This window comes from Hyaena hyaena, unplaced genomic scaffold, assembly GCF_003009895.1.
Source record: "Hyaena hyaena isolate Hyena2069 unplaced genomic scaffold, ASM300989v1 scaffold_76, whole genome shotgun sequence".
Classification (NCBI taxonomy): Eukaryota; Metazoa; Chordata; class Mammalia; order Carnivora; family Hyaenidae; genus Hyaena; species Hyaena hyaena.
The window spans coordinates 1,123,171-1,140,860 of record NW_024080709.1 but is presented as its reverse complement, the minus strand read 5'-3'; the positions used below and the strand labels follow the sequence as shown (position 1 = coordinate 1,140,860).

General features: G+C 46.6%; 1 protein-coding gene across 1 annotated transcript in view; it reads left to right on the top strand.

The window, feature by feature from the left end:
* RRN3 (RRN3 homolog, RNA polymerase I transcription factor) overlaps window positions 1-17,292 on the top strand; it is a 28,362-nt gene extending 11,070 nt beyond the window's left edge. The window contains exons 9-18 of the mRNA XM_039233636.1: window positions 576-674; window positions 2,464-2,556; window positions 3,751-3,889; window positions 5,817-5,947; window positions 7,235-7,365; window positions 8,327-8,511; window positions 10,422-10,530; window positions 12,457-12,609; window positions 13,565-13,652; window positions 15,399-17,292. Coding sequence (XP_039089567.1) covers window positions 576-674; window positions 2,464-2,556; window positions 3,751-3,889; window positions 5,817-5,947; window positions 7,235-7,365; window positions 8,327-8,511; window positions 10,422-10,530; window positions 12,457-12,609; window positions 13,565-13,652; window positions 15,399-15,560 — 1,290 coding nt within the window. The 3' untranslated portion in view covers window positions 15,561-17,292. The remainder of the gene's footprint in view (window positions 1-575; window positions 675-2,463; window positions 2,557-3,750; window positions 3,890-5,816; window positions 5,948-7,234; window positions 7,366-8,326; window positions 8,512-10,421; window positions 10,531-12,456; window positions 12,610-13,564; window positions 13,653-15,398) is intronic.
* Window positions 17,293-17,690: the final 398 nt, after the last annotated feature.

Here is a 17,690-nt window from a genome sequence, read left to right as displayed (position 1 = left end):
TCCCTCTCCCCCACCCAAACAAAATGAAGGAAAGACCTAAATGTAAGCTAAAAACAGCTCTTAGAAGAACATGTAGGGGAACATTTTTATGATCTGGAATTAGGCAGCAGTTTCTAGATAGGATGCCTAAAGCACAAGCAGCCACAGAAAACCAGACAAGTTTGACTTGATTAAAATTAAACAGCTGTGCTTCCTGCATTGGACACTTTTCAAGCAAGTGAAAACCAAGCAACGGGCTTGCAAATCATGTATTGTGTCAAGGAGTAGATCAAGAATATACAAAGAACTCTTGGGGCACATGAGTGGCTCAGTGGGTTAAGGGTCTGGCCCTTGGTTTTGGCTCAGATCATGATTTCTTGAATTGTGAGTTTGAGCCCTGCATGGGGCTCTGCATGGACAGTCTAGAGCCTGCTTGGGATTCTCTCTCCCCCCTTCTCTGCTCCTCCCCTGCTCGCTCGCTGTCTTTCTCAAAATAAATGAACTTAAGAAACTAAAGATTGTGTAATTGATGTTTTGCTTACCTAATTTTGAAACATTTATTCTCTGTTGAAGTTTTTTGTCTTTTTATGTTTTAGGAATGTTATGTTCATAACTTGCTAAGAATTAGTGTATATTTTCCAACCTTGAGGCATGAAATTCTAGAACTCGTGATTGAAAAGTTACTCAAGTTGGATGTAAGTATTTGGTAATCTGTATTTCTCGTTGATTTGCGTTGATTAAATATATGTAGTCATGGTATGTGAAGCGATGGTAGCAACAATGGGGAAGAATCCACATTTCCACCTTTGATTCATTTCTTTGAACATTTTTTAAACTTGATGGATGTGCTGGTGGTTAGTCGCATCTCGTGGTTGGGGAACAAGGCATTAACTAGATGGTCACGCACATGTGAAAGTACAGTCGTGGGGCGCCTGGGGGGCTCAGCCAGGTAAGCGTCTGACTTTGGCTCAGGTCATGATCTCAGGGTTCGTGAGTTTGAGCCTCATGTCAGACTCTGTGCTGACAGGTTAGAGCCTGGAGCCTGTTTCAGATTCTGTGTCTCCCTCTCTCTCTGCCCCTCCCCTGCTCATGCCCTCTCTTTCTCTTTATGCCTCTCTCTCTCAAGAATAAATAAACATTTAAAAAAAAGAAAGTACAGTCGTGGTAAATCCTATAAATGGAATACATCCATCGTTATGTGCTGGAGAGCCTGATGTAACGTGAGGGGGTCAGGAGGGCATTCCTAAGGAAATAATGTTGAATTCTTTATACTCTTTTTTTAAAAGGTCTGCAGTGGGGTGCAGAGGGAATAAGTGAAAGTGGTGGGTTCTAGTGACATCGGGGAGGAAAGGCGAACTGGTCCTTGAGACTGGACTGGAAGTAGGGAAGTGGAGGGTAAGAGAGGGAGCTCTCCGTGGACTAGAGTTTGGCGCGGCCGTTAGCGGTAAGGGGGAAGGTCAAGGGGGAAGGTCGGGAGGAGGTTGGAGGAGGAAGAACTCCATTTCGGGTGGGTTGGGGTGCAGCTGGGGAGCCAGGTGGAGAATACGCAGCAGGCAGGGTTGGCTGCCTCTAGGGGACTGAGAGTAAACCTGTGCCGTCAAAGGAGAGAGGGAGTGTGATCCGGTGCGGGAGGGAAACGGGTACGGAGGCCCAGGGAGGATCTGGAAGCAGGAAGGGCTTGGTCAGTGACATTTTTAAGGAGGATGAACAAAACGGGAGTCCTTGGGTCTGGTGATTAGGAGGTAGTCTGCTACCGTGTCACTGGAGGGAGCAGCTGCATTTCAGGGCAGAGTGTGGATGGTTGGCGGGTGGGGCTGGTGGAGGCCTTGATGAGGGAGGGAGGAGGGGATGGAGCCGGGTGAGGGGAGACTTGAGGTTTGTGGGTGAGTTGCTGTGAGGGAAGGGGGAGAGCAGCCACACTGGGGAGAATGAGGGCTGGAAGGGGGCCGGCTGACGCGCTGCTCACCTCTGGTACCTACTTTCAGAACGTTCTAGAGTACACTTAGGAAGGAAGTCATGTATGATAGTAAAAGAGGCAGGATTTGAATGGTGTGTTAAACTAGGTTGTCTGAGAGGTCATATACCACAATGAATATTCAGTAATTCAATTTTGACTTGCATTTTGTCATTTTCCTGCTCAGTGGATTGAGGATATGCTTTGGAGTACAACACGTTATGTGAGTGTTGTGCGTAGTAAGAGTCGCAGTGGATGTCCACTTTGTTGAGGTTGACTCAGACCAGCACACGACAGATCCTAATGATTTTGTAGAGTTATGTAGTGGAGGGCCTTTGGGTTGTAGTCTCGGAAGTTCCTTCAGGGCCCAGACCGGGGCATGGATTTTCTCCGTGCTTGTGTATTGAGTTACGGTGCTGGGAAGGGCGCTCGTGTGCACCCTTTAGAGTATGTGAGTCCAGTCCCAAATGAAGTGCAATAGTTGTGTCTTCAGTGTTCTTATTCTTTTCCACCCCTGTGCTGTCACGTAGGTGAACGCGTCCCGGCAGGACATTGAGGATGCCGAGGAAGCAGCCCCCCAGGCTGGCGGCGGGACGGAGGCCGCGGAAGCGCTCTTCAGCATGGTCAGGCCCGCAGACAGCGCGAGCGCCCGGGTCTTCGTTCCACAGGGCGGGGGCCGGGCTCCTTCTGCGAGGCTTTGGGTTAAAACGGTAGTTCAGTCTAGCCAACTTGAAAAAGGTTTTGTTTTTTTTAAGGGAAAGAGTGTGCTTGTTGGGGAGGGGCGGAGAGAGGGAGAATCCCAAGCAGGCTCCATACTCAGTGTAGAGCCTGAGGCAGAGGCTCAGTCTCACAAACTGTGACCTGAGCCGAGATCAAGAGTCAGACACTTAACCAGCGTAGCTGCTGTCATGTTGCTTACTGCCCAGGAGAGTTCGTTTCTTTCCATGGCTGTGAATTTGGTTTTGGTGAAGTAGATTTCGTTTTTATTCTTAATTTTTGTTCTTTCTGCTTTTTTTTTTTTTTTTTCCGGAAAGCACATATGTTTTCGAGGGAGTGATAAGTAGAAAAGTCCCTTTGTGATTTCTTTATTTTACAAGTTATGCCTTAATGGAGTACTTCTGCCTGGGGCAGGGTTCACCGGAGGAGAGCCTGAGGGGGGCATTTAGGGACAAAGGGCAGGAGAAGGAACCTGGAGGGAGAGTTCTGACTACAGCGTGGTGACCCAACGTGGTGACCCCGGCGGGCAGTGGCGCCATAGACTTGACTCCAGCTTGATCGCAGGGAGACGGCCTCCTGTGACCTGCTGTCAGCTGGTCATTCCGGACGGGGCGGGCAGGAGGGGGTGTGGGGGCGGTTCTCTGGAGATGTTGTCGGCCACCAGCGCTCACGGCAGCTGGGGCAGGGGTGCTCTGTCCTGGGAGAGGAGCCCTGGATGCCAGCGGCGCCCAGCAGGCGCTGTGTTCCAGGCGCTGGGGGAGAGCTGCGGCGTTGGCACGGCCTTGGTCTGCGGGTTCTTCTAGATGTGAGTCAGGCTGGGCTCTGAATCTGCTTCTGGTTTGAATTCTGTGGTTCTGAGTCACACCTCTGGGGAGCTCCTGCCTAGCCAGGGCCTGTGTCTTTGCTTTATTTTGGGGGGAGCACCTGGCTGGCTTGCGACTCTTGATTTTGGGATCGTGAGTTTGAGCCCTGTGTTGAGTATAGAGATTACTTAAATAAATACAACTTAAAAAAAAAAAGAAACAATCACCTCTGAGAATTTTTCCACTTAACTGTTCTTATTACAGTTTCTAATGTCAGTTTTTCCTCCATCTTCACAGGATGAGGATGAAGACCCTGACCGTGAAACAAAGGCTGAGCCACAAAGGCTCGATTGTATGGCACATCCCGTAGCCGAGCGCCTGGACGTCCTGCTGTCTCTGCTTCTGTCCTACATTAAGGACGTCTGCCGCGTAGATGGTAACGACCCGCAGTAGTCACAGTAGCTGCTGTTGAGCAACTGCCGGGTGCCTGGCTGCGTGCTGGGTGTTTCTCTTATGTTACCTGGTACTGGTAGGAACGCTGTAAAAGTGACTGTCCTGAGGAGGAGGAGAGGAGGCGGTAGAGAGATGGAGTCCCGCCAGTGTGACACAGCTCCAGCGTGGTGGGACTGGATTTAGCCTCAGCTCTGTTTCTCTTCGAAGCCCCTGAACCTTTCACTGACTGTTGTAGTCAAGGGTTCTGTATGGAGTTTGGTCACTTTGAGGTGGAGATCAGATCACCCTCGAGTTGTCGACAGCATCTAAGGGTGTGGCATATGGTGCGCGGTGCTTGGGGTCACAGGTTAGAGGTCTTGTGCTGTGCTGGGCCGGGTGTCAGTACCGTAGTGAACCGATTGGTGCGCTTGCTATCCTGGAACTGTTTGTCTAGAGCTTTGTCCTGAAAACAGGATTCTTCCCTTCTGTTGTGAAGATTAATGAATGATTCACAGAATTAATCTGAATTGACTGTGTTCATTCTTTAATCTTTTGTTATATATATAAAGGTAGTGCAGTTGATTAGAGAATATTTGGAAAGGATTAAAGGAAAGAATTAAAGGCAATTTATTAATATTTTATTAAAATTAAAAAATAAGTTTTTATTAAAAAATTTTTTAATGTTGTTTATTTTTGAGAGAGAGAGAGAGAAGCATGAGCAGGGGAGGGTCAGAGAGAGCGAGACACAAAATTCGAGACAGGCTCCAGGCTCTGAGCTAGCTGTCAGCACGGAGCCCGACACGGGCCTTAAACCCACGAACCGTGAGATCATGACCTGAGCCGAAGTCGATGCTTAACCGACTGAGCCACCCAGACGCCCCTGTTGTTATTTTTAAAGTTTATCTTGAGTTAGCGAGATTGTGTGCATGCACACAGGGTCGGGTGGGAGGGCCAGAGAGGGAATGAGGGAGACAGTTCTGTGCAGCCTCCATGCTGTTACTGTGGAGGCTGATGTGTGGCTCGAACCCACGAACCATAACATGACCTGAACTGAAATCCAGAGTCAGATGCTCACCTGGCAGAGCCACCAGATGCCCCAAAAAAGAAAACTTAAATGTCCACATTTGTACTATTCAGAGTACCATTGTTAGCATTTTGATATATGGGTTTTTTTTTTCGCTGTTAGCTTGTATATATTTAGGAGTGTGTTTTCATTGGGTTTGAGAGTTCTGCTATACGCAGAGTTTCATAATCTGCCTTTTTCACCTGTTACGGACATTTTCTCGGACCATTCACTGTTCTTCCAGCGGGCTTTTGGTCATGTGGATTTAACTGGTCTTGTTCGCCACCCCGTTTGTGCCATTATAAACATGTAATGAACATTCTTGTGTGTATGTGTCCAGGTATCTGTTTGGTAAGTTCCTAGCAGTAGGATTAGGGGATCAAAGGCCTTCTGTCACATACATAGTAAAATTGCCTTTTAGAAGAGCTTCATATTGGGGTGCCTGGGCAGTTAAGTGTCAGTTCTTCATTTTGGCTCAGGTCATGATGTCAGTTTGTGAATTGAGCTCCACCTTGGGCTCTGCTGATGGTGCGGAACCTGCTTGGGACCCTCTTTCCCCTCCTCCTGTGCCCTTCCCCTGCTTGCACGTGCTTTATCTCTCAATGTAAATAAATAGAACGTTAAAAAAAAAAGGGCTTCATATTTACGGCATCACAGCAGCATGTGAGGTGAGGGTCTGCTTTGTTGTCAGTGCTGGATTGTCACAGTTAAAATGGAAAATCTGTGCAAAATAAAAATGGCATTTAGTTTTAATCATAGCTTAATGGGAGATGTTCCTTAGTGGTGGTTTATTTTTAAAAATTTGGGAAATGAAAGTGACAGCTTAAAAAAAAATGTGTGGAGCTGAAATGGCACATTTTCTCTCTAGGTAAGATAGATAACAGCAAAACAAAGGATTTATATCGAGACCTGGTAACCATCTTTGACAAACTTCTGTTGCCCACCCACGCCTCCTGCCACGTACAGTTCTTCATGTTTTACCTCTGCAGCTTTAAATTGGTGAGTCCTGGGGCAGCTTTAGCTTACCTTCGTGTGTTCTTGCCCGTGATTTCCCCTTCAAAAATGGGGGTTGGAGGGTTAGGGAAGGGAGACACGAGGTATTTCTTTTTCTTGGGCTCACTTTACCAGAGCCCCTGATAAAGTAGTTTGTGGAACATGTGGAAAGAGCTGGAAAGAGCAGGCGGCGTTGCTGCTGCCCGCCAACACCCGCCAGCTCAGCTGTGCCAAGTGCTCTGAAGGTGCCATTCTGCATTTGGTCCCCTAGGCGGTGTCCTTGCCCTTAGTTGGAGCCTTTGCTGTGAAAAGCCCCTGGAATCTGTTAAGTGTTATGTCCTCTCAGTTGATCCTCACAAGCCCCAAACAGTTTCTAAACCCAGAATTCTAAATCTTTAGGCTTTGGCTTTCTGTTTTGGAAAAAAATGAAAGTATGGTGAAAACTCTTTACTTGCGATTCTTGTGTAGCTTCCTAGAGCGGTCAGGAGGGTACTGGGCATGGATAAGAAGGTTAAATTCACTTCTTCCCAAAGTACATGTTAATAACTTGTGAAAAGAGCTATTTGGGGGGTGTCTGGGTGCCTCAGTCGGCTAAACGGCTGACCTTTGATTTTGGCTCAGGCCATGATCTCATGGTTCGTGAGTTCAAGCCCCACATCGGGCTCTGTGCTGGCAGGGCAGAGCTTGGGATTCTCTCCCTCCTCTCTCTGCTTCCCCCCGCTCTTTCTCTCAAAATAAATAAATACTTAAAAAACGAAAAGAGCTCTTTGGGAGAAATTGGTGATTGTGTCCTTTGCTAAAAAGAAGCTTAGTCTTTTTTTCTATGATTAGCATAATTAGTCAAACACTGAACTTTGATCTGTGTTTCTGTTTCTGGTTAAGTTCAGTATGTGCAGTCAGAGACTGGGCGAATCCTTGATGTTCTGGCAGGTACTGCCGCATGGCTTCACGTGGCTGGGGCTTACTGCTGGTTTCCCATTCTGGCTAACCATTGAGTCACTCGTAGGGCTTTTGTGTGGCCTCCAGAGCCCTGTCGCTGAGACTGAAGTCTGGAGGGTTGAGTCTGATGTTCAGCTCCTTCGGGATCTTTTTTAATGCTGGGGAACACCTTTGGTTTTTACCAGTGTTATCTCACAGTATCCTACAAATCTGAATGATGATAACTGTATTGCTTCACTAGCAGTGTGAGATACTAGCACTTTCTTCTATTGGTGAGTTCAAATCTTAGGATTCCAGTAGCCAGAATTTCTTAAACATTAAGAAAGATTAGAGCAATACCTTCTATTTTTATAGGGATTTGCAGAAGCGTTTTTGGAGCATCTCTGGAAAAAATTGCAGGATCCAAATAATCCTGCCATCATCAGGCAAGCTGCTGGAAATTATATTGGAAGCTTTTTGGCAAGAGCTAAATTTATTCCTCTTATGTAAGTAACCCCATTTTCAAGTGCTTTTCCATGTCATGCTTTAAAAAGATTATAGCATTGTCTTAAATCAGAGAAACACCTGCCTCATGTTTTTTTTGAGTCTGACTTTCAAGTGAGGAAATCTGTTCTTCCACACTATGCACGATGTTTATATTTCCAGAAGGAGAATAAAATTTCCCCTTTAGATATAAAACCTCATATGGAAAGCTTTTGTCATGTTTTGCATGGTTGCACTTGAACATGAAGATCCATTTGTCTTCGTGGATATCGTACAGCGTTGTATACTGTTTTAATTCTTTTTATAGGTTTGTCATTTTTCATTTGCATTCTGAATCACTTGTATCTGTTAAAGCTGAAGACAAAAGTCTTTTAAAGGTAATAGATCTATTTAGGAGGCCAGCTCTAGGCCTGCTTCTCCCAGTGACCCATGAAGATGTCTTTGGGCATGGAGGCTATTTAAAAAATGTTTCTCTCAGAACTAAAAGCCATGTGTCCCTCTGTCCCAAGTTGTAGGCCATAGGACTTCATCAGAACCTTGTAGGGAGAGCCCTGTAGGGAACGGTGGAGTCAGCCAGGCTGCCCTTCCCTTGTCAGATGTTGGCAAATGTGCCTTACTCCTTGGCCATGTTGTCTTGAGAGGGCAGGAGGCCATCAGAGAAGTCCTTCAGAGTGAGGAGAGAGTGGTGTCCATCCCTTGGGACCTCAGCCATCCTTAGGGGCCTGCCTGTTGTTCCTAGAAGGTCTGGACACCCTGCCTTGTCATTGAAAAGCTGCCTTCTGCCCGCCTGTCCTTTTCCGCCCACTCTGTGCCCCTGGGGAACAGATCGAGAGGCCTGTAGACCTACTTCTCTTAGTTTTTGACGAGAGCCGGTTGTGTGTTTTTATGTCACCCTTGTGTTTTTCTGTACTCTTCTGTTTTTATGAGGCATATGAAGTTGACTTGAATTTTTCTTTTCTCTAGTACTGTAAAATCATGCCTAGATCTTTTGGTTAACTGGCTGCACATATACCTTAATAACCAGGATTCGGGAACAAAGGCGTTTTGTGACGTTGCTCTCCACGGACCATTTTATTCAGCCTGCCAAGCTGTGTTCTACACTTTTGTTTTCAGACACAAGCAGCTTTTAGGTGGAAACCTCAAAGAAGGTCAGTGATGTGGGATTGATGGATGTGAACTGGATTTTCCATGAATGCTTGTCACCCTTTAGAATGGAGAGTCGTTACTTTTTGGAGAGTTTGATGAGAACAGTGGAGGCGGAATGCAGTCAGACTTGTACCCAAAATTTCAGGCAGCCCTTAGCCCCCTACATCCTTCAAGCCCCCTCTTTCGCAGTGGATGGATTTGAGATGCGCACCCGTGTTTTAGAGGGTGGGTTCCAGAGTGATTATGACCCACCAGGGTGCCCTTCGTTAGAGGGGACGCCTGGCGATGCTTCCTGCTGTCACTGATGGGCCGCGAGGGCGGGTGTCTCCCCCTCCCAGGGGGAGCTAGGCACACGTAGGGTATTGACTGGGAGGGTTAGAACTGAAAACCAGGGGAATATGATTCTAAAGCTTGTGAGTAGAACAGGGATGCTGCTTTATCTAAGGACTTTAGTGTTAATCTTCCGGTTTTCACTCTTGCTAATTTCTAAGCGCTGTGTCGAATTTAACTCTGCCGGAGGAAGCTGGTTTGTTAGGTTAGCGTAACAAGAACAATGCCAGTGAAGTCCGTATAAATGGTTTTGTTTATTTGCATGAAAAATTCAAATGGATCACTAGGCTCTTTCCTCTAAATCACATTTGCTCACTCTCTGACATTTGGGGCTGGAGAACCCTTTGCTGTGGGGGCCGCCCTGGTCGCTGTGGGGAGTTAGCACCCTGTCCTCACTCTTTCGTGACGACTGAAACTCTCCGGGACCTGCTGCGGGTCCTCACGGGGACACAGCTGCCTTGTGCTGAGAACCACAGCTCTAAGCTGACAGTTGTGTGTGTTGCAGTGTATGGATTTACTTATATCCTGCTGCTTCTGAAAAGACGTGGGGGTTAAAATCAGTTGTATAAACCAGGAATAGGGCAAGGGTTAGTGCAATGAAGGGGAAGTGTCGTCTTTTTTTTTTTGTATAAATAAATGATATGAGACTTGGTAAAGAAGATGTATTTCTTGTAAGCTGTGACACTATCCCTTTATTTGTCATTTTTATCAAAATATACATCAAAGGTGGAGAGCCTGGCTGGCTTACCCGGAAGAACATGCAATTCTTGATCTCAGGGTCATGAATTTGAGCCCCGTTTTGGGTGTAGATGTCACTTAAGTCAGTAAAACTTAAAAATAAACCATCAAAGAATCTCCTAAAAAAATTTGCTTAAGCACAGGTGGGTTTGTTTGCCTTTTGAAGTAGATATGGTGTCTTAGTCTTACCAGCATAGGAGAGAATTTTAGTTTCTTGTTCCAGGAGAGCGGGATCTCATTCTTATTTTGCCTCCCTGGCTTCCTTGTAAAAACCCAGCACAGCACCTGAATGAAGTACAAGCAGCTGTCACCCCCTTGGGTGGCACGCTTTCAGCTGTGCGGGTCCCGCTGGTGGCTGGCTGCTGTCATATCGGCACACGTGTCTGTGTGGGGAAGGCGGGAAGGAGGCATTTCAGGTGGTTCGGTCCGGACCTCTAGGGTGGAGCCTCCTTTTGTTACCTCAGTTTCGTAGGGATTTCATGGTTAACTGAAATCAAATCATGAGTGTTTTTCTCTGTAAGCTCCACGTGTGCTGAGCTTAAAAGAATCTGAATCCCAAATTGTCAGGTAAGTTCATAGCACACTAGGGATGTGTGCTTCTTTCCTGGGTCTTTGAAAGAATACCTGGTTTTCTTTAGAAGGTGAAGAGGCCTGAGCGGGTGTGGTTAAGCCTAGAGGCCTTGCGTCTAGCTCTGCCTTGTATGACCATGTGAACCTTTACTTAAAGCATGTCTGCACGTAGATCCGTGGAGTTTTTTTTAAACGTGAAATACTCTGTGCTGCTTAAAGATACTTGGACTGTTATGTTTGTACTTTTTAAAAATGTTTTGTTTTTTAATCAAAGGTTTGAGATACCTTCAGAGTCTAAATTTTGAACGTATAGTGATGAGTCAGCTAAATCCTCTGAAGATTTGTCTGCCTTCGGTAGTCAACTTTTTTGCTGCAATCACAAGGTAAGTTATTTATATTTTATTGGTGGAAATTATTTAGAAACAACTTTATATTAATCATGTAAAGTTTCATTAAATTTCTGTGAAATTATTCATCGAAATTAATAACCATAAAACATGTAAAAACCAGTAATGCAGTATGTACAGGAAATGCTACAGTTAGGGTTTTGGTTTTACTTGGGTGGTATTGGAAATTGCTGCTATTTATTTGAGGACGCTAATTCAGGAAAAGCCTCGGCACTTTGAAAAGTGAGGCAGCCAGAACGCTGGGCGGTACAGACCAGAGACGTTCATTAGAGTAATGCAGATGGACTGGACGCGAGAGAGGGCTGCGCAGCAGCAGGCGATGGGCCGGCGCGGGGCCCTTCTTTCGGGCCCGGGGCTCCAGCTCCCACACACTCGGAAGCCCTTCACACAGACTTCACCGCGTCCTCACAGTCCTGGGGCCGACGTGGTGAGACCCTGTTTAAGAACGGGGAGGCGGAGGCCGGGAGAGCTGGAGCGACCTGTGAGACGCTGGGCTAGATGTCAGCAGAGCTGCACCCGCCTGCTGGCGGCCTGGCGTTCCCCGAGTTAGTTTGCTTCGTGCGCATGGCGAGTTGCAGACTTTGAGCCCTTGGTCAAGGATACTCAGGTTAGGGTCATAGCTTAAAAACTTGAACACTTAAGAGTCTCTTCTGTTAGAAGACAAAGATTCCATCCTTTGGTCTCCTTTAGACCACTTGCTGCTCCTACTAGGGAAGTTTATTTTTCCTTTGCTGGTCATAGAGTTCACGGTGCTGTGTCTGTCCCAAGATCTCAAAAATGGTAACAGAATCAAGGAAAGGAATAGACAACAAGTAAGAACACTCGGCAGGTGAAGGGTCCCAGCACGTAGCAGGAAGGTGGGAAGAAGCAGATGGAGTGAAGCAGGGCGGGTGCCCGACAGCGTTCCTGGGCCGGAACGAGAGGGCCTCCCTCGGCGAGCGGACTGTCCAGCAGGCTATGGGCACGGGGCTGGGGTGGCAGGGTTGCTCCCCGGTGAGATGTCAGGCCGAGAACAAGGGGTGGACTTCCTGTGTCATTCTGTGCCAGCTGCTGTTGCTGACTTGGTGGTTCTGAGATTCGCATCGACCCATACAATTGCATTTGGATTTTAACTGCTCTGTGATGCTCTGTTCCTTTTTATAAGCTTATTTTTAATATTTATTTAGTTTTGAATTTTAAATATTTATTTAGGTTTGAGAGACAGAGCATGAGTGGGAGAGGGGCAGAGAGAGAGGGGGACACAGAATCCGAAGCCGGCTCCAGGCTCTGAGCTGTCCACACAGAGGCCGACGCGGGGCTTGAACTCACCGACGGTGAGATCATGACCTGAGCTGAAGTCGGACGCTTAACCGACTGAGCCACCCAGGTGCCCCTATTGATTTTTTTTTTTAATTGATCCTTTGTTGGGATTTAGGTTGTTAGGTTTTCAGAATTGGGAACAGCAGCTCAGGGGTGTCATTGTAGGTGCATCTAGTAAAGCTCTCATGGCTTCAGTAGCCAAGTCTGTCCCTCAGTACCCACTGTCCTGTCCGTAAATCCTGAACTCCTTTATTCTCTTACAAACAGCAAAAATAGACCACTTATGTAATTTTGCAAACTGTGAGTCCCACCTCGAATATGTACATTTTTAGTGAGCCGTGCCTGTTAATCATCTAAGCCTACTCTTGTTCTGAGAGTGACGGCCATGCTTTTCTCTCTCCTTATCAGCAAGCTTCTAAATAGTAGGCCTAGAAAGCTGTACCCTGAAAGCATTGCTTTCTCTTTCACGTTGTCTTTTCTCGCACTTACTGTGGGTGAGTAGCTCTGTGGTCAGAGCAGTTGTCGCACACTCACGGGCATGTCCGTGCCGAGTAATTCCATGTTAACCCCGCCCGTCTGTGGTTTGGTCTTGTGCTTCCACAGTAAATACCAGCTGGTTTTCTGCTACACGATCATTGAGAGGAACAATCGCCAGATGCTCCCGGTTATTAGAAACACAGCTGGAGGGGACTCGGTGCAAACCTGCACGAACCCACTGGACACCTTCTTCCCCTTCGACCCTTGTGTGCTCAAGAGGTGGGTGCTGTGCTCTTGGCCCACGTGTCCGTGCAGGGTAACGGGTGACGTCTGCTTGCTCTTCCCACGAGTGGGGTTTCCTCGTCATCGAGTGGCCATTCGTACCTGTTGGTCAGCATCTCACGGTCTCCAACACATGTGTCACGGGCCCCTAGTAGAGAGCGGCTGTTACAGGCTGTGGCGTGCCCTGAGCACCCAGGGCTGGGCAGACCTTTAGCTCAGGAAGAACTCTGGCGTGACACCAAAGGTTTTCATTTATGTTTTGTTTTTGTTTAAACCTCTCAGTTTAAACATAAAAGGGAATGAAGCTAGAAGAGTCTGGATGGGGAGGCTGCTTCCTTTTCATGGTTCGTAATGTTCTGCCAAGCGACTTGCTCTTTCCTCCGGAGACCACATTGCATGCTGTTGCCCAGGGTCACCAGCAGTCACGTAGTGGATCTGGATGGTCGTTCAGGAAAACCACAAGCCAGTCATAACTTTGCACTTGGATAAGGAAACAGGACTTCTGCTTACAGTACAGTTTCTAACTAGCAACGCAACAGTTTAGGGTTATCTGGTCCCCCAGGTCTTGGTTGGCCGAAACCAGATTGGTCTTTTTTCCCTGACCAATTTTTAGTAGATTTACTGTAGGGATATGAAAATATGAAGTTCCAGAGTAATACAATTTTGTTTTCATTTAGACATGTTCTAACTCGTTGTTAGGCTTTGCACAGTTGTCACTTGAGAATAAATAGATGAGAAACAGCGGTTTAATCCTCTGTCTGAGTGGCTGAGGTTTTACAGAGAAGGGGCCACATTGTTTCCAGTGTTGACATACAGTATTTTTTGACACAATGATTACTTGAGCCACAGTTTTTGTTTTGGGTAGTGGATCCTGTGATAAAAGGGCTACTAGACATGTCTGACCTTCGCTGTAGCCTTGAACTTGATTTTGAAATGTGATCTCTGTCAACAGGTCGAAGAAATTCATTGATCCTGTTTATCAGATCTGGGAAGACATGAGTGCAGAGGAGCTTCAGGAGTTTACGAAACCTCTTAGAAAGGTACACTTGTGACTCAGCAGACCAGCTCAGAGTGTCCAATGTGGAGACGGATGACAGTCATGTAGTCAATAGCTGTGTCACACTTTTAAACACTGCATTTTGTTCATTTTGCTTTTACAAAATTACAAGCTCAGGTTATGTTGTTATGAAAAGAATTTTTGTTTTGTTTTTTAAATTCTTTTTTAATCTTTATTTCTGAGAGAGAGAGAGAGACAGAGTGCGAGCAGGGGAGGAACAGAGAGAGAGGGAGACACAGAATCCGAAGCAGGATCCAGGCTCTGAGCTGTCAGCACAGAGCCAGACAGGGGCTCACACTCACGAACCATGAGATCATGACCTGAGCCTAAGTTGGACGCTTAACCGACTGAGCCACCCAGGCTCCCCAAGAGTTTTTGTTTTTTTGATGAATTGTTTAAACTAGATACTTTGTGGGGCACGTGGGTTGTTCAGTCAGTTAGGTGTCTGACTTTTTTTTGTTTATCTTGAGAGAGAGGGTAAGTGCAAGTGGGGAAGAGGCAGAGAGAGAGAGAATATTCCAAACAGGCTCCATGCTGTCAGTGCAGAGTCTGACGGGGGGGCCCCCATCTCATGAACTATGAGATCATGACCTGAGCCAACATCAAGAGTCAGACACTTAACCAACAGAGTCACCAGGTGCATCAAGTGTTTGACTTACTGAATTTGGCTCCAGTCATGACCTCAGGGTTGTGAGATCGAGCCCCATATCGGGCTCTGCACTACAGCAGAGAGCCTGCTTGGGATTCTCTCTCCGTCTCTCTCTGCCCCTCCCCTGTTCGTGTGTACACGTGCGCGTGCTCTCGCTCGCTCGCTCTCTCAAAAATAAACAGTTAAGAAAACAAAAACTAGATACTTTGTAAGGTGACTCTGGGAGGTGAAGGTTAATTAAAAATCAGTTCAACAAATTATAATTTTTTTATTTTTATTTTTAAATTTGTCTTGAGAGAGGGAGACAGAGAGAGAGATAACACGAGGGGGGGAGAGAGAGAGATGGGGGGAGATGGATAAAGAGAGAAAGAATCCCAAGCGGGCTGCACACTGCCAGTGCAGAGCCCAAAGTGGGGCTCGAACCCACAAACTTTTGAGATCATAACCTGTGTTGAAGCCAAGAGTCAGGTGCTTAACCAACTGAGCCACCCAGGGGCCCCTTAATAAATTACAATCTCTATCACATGGTCATTACCACCACAAAACAATCTCAAATTTACTTAGATCTCCTTTTTCATAAGTAAGCGTTGGAGAGCTCTTATTTCCTTTATATTTTGCTTTGGGAGTGGTCATTAATTCACTCATTTACACTGTTTAGATACAAGGGGGATGATACTGAGAATGACTTGTCATTGTTGCCTGGCCTCATTGAGCTTAAAATCTGTTTAAAAAATCAGACTTTTAACAAGTAGTGCCATGTGAGGAGCATTGTGTGGGCAGTTGGTGATGAAGAAGCGTTCATGGGAGGAAGCTTTCAAAATTAAGATACTCTTGGGGCCCCCAGGTGGCTAGTTGGTGAAGTGTCTAAGTCTTGATCTCAGCTCAGGTCATGATCCTGGGGTTGTGAGTTCAAGCCCTGTGTTGGGCTCCCTGCTGGGAAGGCGTGAAGAAAGAAGAAAAAAGTTATTTCCTATACCTTCATCTTTCCAGAAAGAAAGAAATTCTTTCCTCGAAGAAATTCTTGAAAGCTTTTCACACCGCCCCTAGTGATCTTACTGATAATCTCTGTTCTTTATATAGGAGGTGGTGGAAGATGAAGATGATGATTTTTTGAAAGGTGAAGTTGGGATTACACCGAGCTCCTTTGACCCGCATTTCCGGAGTCCCTCAAGTAGCGTGGGCTCCCCTCCCGTGTTCTACCTCCCGGACCAGTCGCCTGGGATCTCGAGGATTTGTGATTGAGACCGGCAGCCACCCCTCCGCGACCCCACGGGACCTGCCGGTACCAGGGCTCAGCCTGTTTGAACTAGAGTGTGTGCCTTGGGCACCTTACTGGCAAAGGCTTACTCTAGCGTCTGAACAGACGGGGCGGAATTTTTTTTCTTTTTTGCTACCGTGCAGACAAAAGACAAGACTGAATATCATGTGCAATATTTTAGAATGGAGTTGATGATAAATATTGAAGGCTTGACTTATGTGTTGGATGTATATTCTATTTCTGTTACAGCTTTCTGGCATCATTGTGAAATTTCTGCTCTGGGCAGTAGCCTGTTCTAGCCGATGGCACATAGGTTAGGTCTGAGCCATGGTCACAGGACTTTGTTGATCCAGTTTATTTTCAGTGAAAAAAATCCTCTAGGAGGCTATTCCACATCTTTAAAATGATTTTACTTTGGGTTCATCGGTGGCCCTCGGCTGGAACCGGATTTGCGTGTTGGGATTTCCACACGGTGCGGAGCGGGCGAGAGGAAAGTGGGCAGGTGGCCCGAGCCGGTCCCTGGCCCTGGAAGCAGTGCGGGCACCCAGCGTTTTCAGGGACTGTCAGAGACTGAGGAAACGCCGGAAGAAAGCGATGGACGATGCAGGGAACCAGAAGCAGGCGAATCGTACCCTCGTGAGTGTGAAGATGAAGTTAAAGGAAACCCAGGAGTTCCGGGTAAATTAAATTCCCAGGCGCTGAGACTGGAGGCGGACTTTTATAAAACACAGCACGGGATTTTAGCGCGTGGCTCCCAGGACTGCGGTTAGGACGGGAAGTGCTTGTTTGTAGTGGAATGTTACTTGAGGTTTTTTGTGTATGTATTTTTTTAACTAGAGTCAGTTTGGTCATTTTGAGAATGTCTGTGTGCTGTGGGGCCATGGAGAAGGGCCTGGGTTATGTGGTGGAATAGTTTTGGTAGCAGCAGCAGGCTACGGTTACAGCCACAGCTTCTCCCTGCTGGCTGGGGTACCGGGGTTGCGAGCTCAGTGAAATCCTCCTCGGGGAGGCCCTTTTTGTACTTTTATAATTAAACACCAGGAGAGAGGCGTCTAAACACCCTCACTTCGTAACACGTGTGTGCAAGCACACGGCTGGGCTCATTCTGTGGCTCATGCGTATTTTAGCGTCATTCCTTGTGTGTGTACTTCTGTATTACTTGTGAAAATGAACATCTCTAAACATATTTATTTTTCTGCCACTTTTCCTATTATTTAAAAGCAAGCAATATTTTCTCGATCGCAAATATTTTGTAATGAAATACTTTCTATTTCCTGGGGCTTTGTATGCTCTTGTATAATTATATTGATGGCGATGTAGAGTAAGTATGTTTTTGGAAAACAAATTTTTATTGGTTTAAAAAGTTTTGGATATTGGTGATTTTCTTTTGGTGACTTGGTGGACAGTCATTGGAGAACCTTTAGGGTCTCCGCTTTCTAACTGCTGGCTAAAGGTGGGGGGGGTGGGGGTTGTGTCCTGGATGACTGAGTCCATGGAAATGTGTCCCTAGAAAATCACGGTGAGCGGGCCTTTGTGGGTTGAGACGTTTCAGTGCAGAAGGGTATCTTTACAAGTGAGTCTGTTTAATGTCAGAAGAGTTTGAGGAAAAAACCTTTGTGAACATTGAACAATGACATAGTTAATCTGGATATTTTGTTCTTACACCAGTAATGGAGTGAAGGGAGGTACCCCAATAAAGAGGCTTCTCACACAGTGTTTGGATTTCTTTGGTTTTTACTGATGAGCACGAAAGCTCCGCTCAGGAACTGCAGCTAACAAGTCAGGTGGTTTTCAAAGGCGGAAGTACTGCCTGAGTGGCTGCTGGCGGGTTGGGGGTGGGGGGGGGTGAGGAAGTAAAGTACACGCTGGTGATGGGAAGGACTTTCGGGTCAACTAAGGTGTCACCGGCTCTGTGAGCACGGCCAGCCACAGAGCCACCGAGTCTTGAACTGGTTCCAGGAGAACAAACACTTCTTCCAGAAATGCACATGCTTTGAAGGAATATCTGTGGGAAAAAAAATTGGGAAGTTTCTTTGGGAAATCTATAGAAAGAGTTTTCTATTCCTCTTATTGAACAGTGGGCTTTCGCTGGGGGGTAGGAGTTAGTTCTAGGG